The sequence below is a fragment of the Dendropsophus ebraccatus genome, chromosome 12 (assembly GCF_027789765.1).
Source record: "Dendropsophus ebraccatus isolate aDenEbr1 chromosome 12, aDenEbr1.pat, whole genome shotgun sequence".
Lineage (NCBI taxonomy): Eukaryota > Metazoa > Chordata > Amphibia > Anura > Hylidae > Dendropsophus > Dendropsophus ebraccatus.
Window position 1 is genome coordinate 9384223 of NC_091465.1, and position 4512 is coordinate 9388734.

General features: G+C 40.4%; 1 protein-coding gene across 1 annotated transcript; it reads right to left on the minus strand.

Annotated features, from left to right (window-relative positions):
- Positions 1-1474: 1474 nt before the first annotated feature.
- LOC138768605 (olfactory receptor 5V1-like) lies at positions 1475-2398 on the minus strand. The gene has a single exon (XM_069946560.1). The coding sequence runs from the start codon at positions 2396-2398 to the stop codon at positions 1475-1477; it is 924 nt and encodes a 307-aa protein (XP_069802661.1).
- Between the last annotated feature and the right edge of the window lie 2114 nt (positions 2399-4512).

Below are 4512 nucleotides of genomic sequence, written 5' to 3' on the forward strand. Positions count from 1 at the left end.
TGCTCCATCACCAATGAGACTCCTCAGAGCTGTAAGCTGCAGCCATGATGGAACCTGTACTGTACTTCTCTATACCCCACCAGGTATCTTGATCTTATTACGATCTTTTGGAAATTGAGCGATTTTTTTTTTTTCTGGCATTTTGCAGGAAAAGAAACATCTTGAAAAAATGTCATAGCCAGAGCAGAGTATTATTCTGGAAAATCATTGAGCTAATCATTGCCAAAAATAAAAATGCCTCGTGGGTACGAGAGTAAAATGGTGGTATAAACGTGGGTATAGTGGGTATGACATCTCATATTACTATATTGACTCCCAGCTAATTCATAGCCGCAGGTTTTTTTAGAAAAAAAAAATACAAGTTATAAAAGGGGGGAAAAAAAGTTCCCAGATTTTGGATCTCTCATTTGTATATTATATGGAGCATATAATTTTGCAGCGTTCAGTATGACTCTAGGATCTTGTTATATAAGTAGTCAAATTCACAAAAATAATAACCAGTGTAATGTGATCATTCTACCAAAATGATATCTCATCCCAGCAGCCGGCACTGAGTGTAATAGAGGATCTGCGTCTAGTGACTTCTTATCAGGATCCCAGAGATATAATGAACTAGATAATCTAAATGAGACGATCTTCTGAACTACTCCTTTAAATGAACTAGTTCATAGTGAACTGATCCTCAAAATGAACTATATTTCCCATAACTATATTTCCCATTCTAGCCCTCTTAGAGTCAGTTACTTAACCAGAAAGAAGTGGTGACGCTCTGCTCCTACATCCAGTCACTCAGCTTGTGGGTTGTACTTATTAAAGGAACAGTACGTTCTAGATCAGACTTTTTCTACTGGAGCTTCACCTAACTGAATCCCTGTGCCTCACCATCTGTGGTTGAAGTCCATGCAAAAATGAAATAAGTATTGCTTAGTCTTTAATTTGTCTTCTAAATTCTATAGAAAATAAAAAGCCCCAAGATTAGTAATGTTGTTAAACCAGAGATTGTAGCAGCCAGTTGAAGACGTATGGAGCTTATAGCCACTTTTGTACGTGCCTCATCAAGAACTAGGGGGCGCCATACTGGAGAGGCCCACCTGACAGTTTGAGAAGTCCTGATATAGACACCCCTGACCTCAGCCAAGCCAATGTGCCACAGCTATAATGTCCATAGTCAACCGCTTTCGGTGCTTTCCTCTTTCTGACCATTTATCACCATAATCTACCAGCCTTAACTCATCCATTGTATAAGGACATGGACTATGGCCCAAATTTATTAAAGTGTGACACACTGATACTGAGCCCTGCAGTTTGCTCCCCTTCTATGACTCACCCCTTACTAAATGAGAGTACTCCTGGAGGTAGTGACCTGAGCGTCCCCTGTGGAGAAGTCCACATCTCCAGGCAGGGTTTAAGGATGAACAACATACAGTCCCCTAGACTGTGCTCCCTGGTTGGTCTATTACACATACTGGCCTCATTACAGTATTGGCATCTCAAGTACTTTCTTCAACGCTGTCTTCACATCTTTATTTCTCAGGCTGTATATGATCGGATTCAATAATGGAGGGACTACACTATATAAGACAGATGACACACGGACAACAATGAAGGAATCTCCAGTGATAGGTCCATTGTAGTTAAACATAGACGTAACATAGAAAATAGTGACAACTATGAGATGTGAGGAACATGTGGAGAAGACCTTCTGTCTTCCTTCTGAGGAGCGGATTTTCAGGATAGCGGAGATGATGCGTATGTAAGAATTCATGACAAGTAGGAAAGGAGACATCCCTAGAAATACGGTGATAACGTGTAACCACACTTGGCTGCTCTGGATGTCGCTACAAGCTGCTTCTAGCATGGGTAGGACATCACAGAAGAAATGGTTGATGTGATGATCTCCACAGAAGGTCAACTTCATGGTCATCAAGGTGTGGAACACGGCATTCCCCAACCCACAGACCAAGCATCCTGCAACTAAACCTGAGCAGAACTTCTTATTCATAATAATGGGGTATCGGAGGGGGTTACATATGGCTACATATCGGTCATAAGCCATGGTGGCCAGGAGAAGACATTCAGACCCTCCAAAGGAGACGAAGAAATAGAGCTGTGTGAAACATCTATGGAAGGATATCCTCCTGTTCCCAGTGATGGCACAAATGAGGATAGCCGGGAGGGTGACCGTAGAGTAACAGATATCTAAGAGAGAGAGACAACTCAAAAAGAAATACATGGGCGTCTGGAGATGGCTGTCCACCTGGATGATGGTAAACACAGCGGAATTCCCAATAACGGTCATCATGTAAGTTATTAAAATTAAAAGGGAGAATATGATCTGTCCGTCTGAAAATCCTAACAGGATAAAATCATCCAAAGAATTATTATTACAAGCGGCCATCGGGTTACGTGAAAACTGTGGAAAAATGACAGTCAAATAGAAACTACATACACACATTATCCATGAAAATGTGCAGTGCCAATATTCACCACGTTTGTCCTTAGTCCTTCAGATTTAATCATGGATGTGACACGTGTGTGTGTGTTGTTTTTACATAAAAAAAAAAACAACCCTTTTTTTGTAAAAGTGACAAAATTATGATTCAGAATTAATATTTTCCCAATTCATTTTATCCATGATGTATTCACCTTAGGTGACTGCTGACTCTTTCTTGGATGAATCCTTGTAATTATGACTTTCAGTAATAGTCCTACTCTATCTTTTTGTCATTTGTTTTTTATTTTTCCTTCATGCCAAGTAACGCAGTCAGATGTCTTTTCTTATTGCAGGTTTTGTGTTACCTGAATCGCCTCATTTATTTACAAAACCCTTCATAGAGTAGCAGCCACAGGGGGAAGGTACATAGACGACATCCACAGAGACTCCACGGCCCTATGGGAGCCTCAAATCATTAGGATTAATTATCTCTATATTTTAGGTCTAGTATTTTATGTAGATGTTTAATTATTGTCTGCAATTAGAGAACAGATATTTACATCAATAAATAGAAGACATTCTACAAATTAGAAATACATTTTCTTTAAAGAGCAACTATGAATAGACAGTAAAATCCATAGTTAATATTTTATTAATTTTAAGTGTGTAAAAATGTCTCTTTCACAGTCCAAGGGACATGAACTGTCACTAGGTAGATCCGTACTATGCTCCATCATAGCTGTAGTACAGACCTCTTACTGCTCCATCTCCATCTGTACTAGTCAACTGGTGACGTCATCTTATTAGCCCGCCTGACTTTATTTGCCCCAGAAGACGTTGATGTTTACAGCGCTCGCTAAAAATAAAAAAAATACATTTAATTTCCATTAGGTGAATCGAACCCAGGGAAAAACGTCTATTGGTCTCTAGACAGGTGATTTATCCTGAGCTCCAACACAGTTAGGCTAGGAGATTCAACTATATCTGATTGCGGATCAGTCCTCTGTAGGCAGTTTATGACCAAACTCAATATTCAGAGACACTGGATGACAACGTGAGTGAACAGGAGGCCGGGCAGCAGAGATTATTCATGAAGGAGAAAGAGTTGGAAGCAGTGGTGAGATGTGCCAGAATGCGGCACAAATGCTGAGCCACAGCTCCACTTTGACTCTTCATTACAGTAGGAGACGTGAGATAATCCAGTGCATAATCCACTCCACAAGCAAATTACCAAAAGGCACCATGCTCACTAGGGCACTGCAGACTACAGCACACTGTCAGCACCTTGGGTAGGGCTTGCATGCTGCATTCCCTTTAAAGGGACAATTCAAATTGGTATCAAAACCTTTATAGTAAAATGTAACAACAGCCTGCCACGAACCTCAAGCCGAGCCAAAGAGATTCGGGGTGATGCTACAGGACAAGGACCTAAGCCACCTAAGTAGATCAACAAAAGAATGGTTGGAAAAAAAATTAGTCCTGTCCTAAACCTTATTGAGATTATGTGGCATGAGGAGAGCTGTGCACATTTTCTTAGTAAGCAATGCAAAAATCTGGGAAAGACCAAAGGATTCACTTATGAGCTGGGGAAATAATCCATACAGACGTAGATGTACTTGGTATCTATTCTTGAATACTCCTTAAAAATATTGCTCTCCACTACAGAGAAGACCCTATGGATTTTCCATAGAACATACATTTACCCAACATGGGGCTTCCCTACACTCTCCCTCTCGCCATTTGTTTCTAAAAAAAAATATTATTTTTATTCAAAATGGGCTGGGTGGAGGCTTCAATACTCAAGGGTGGACATAGGGTGGAAATGTTTTTCACTATCTGAGAGACCTTTATTCTTACATTACCCACCCTGGTCCTAATCAAAAGTAAGAAAACCTTCCAAGATACAATGTGGTGCCTAAACAGAGAACTTACAGGTGATTGACCAATATAAAGATCACCTAATGTTTGCCATGGCGCTACCAAGAGCATGCATAGACCCATGGGCAAAGCCCTCCTTCTTCATCATTTGTTTATCAACCGGATAGTGACCCCAAACACACTCCAAGGCTATATAATTG

Coding starts and splice junctions, on each gene's coding strand:
- LOC138768605 (XM_069946560.1), bottom strand. CDS start 2,398: ATGGCCGCTTGTAATAATAATTCTTTGGATGATTTTATCCTGTTAGGA.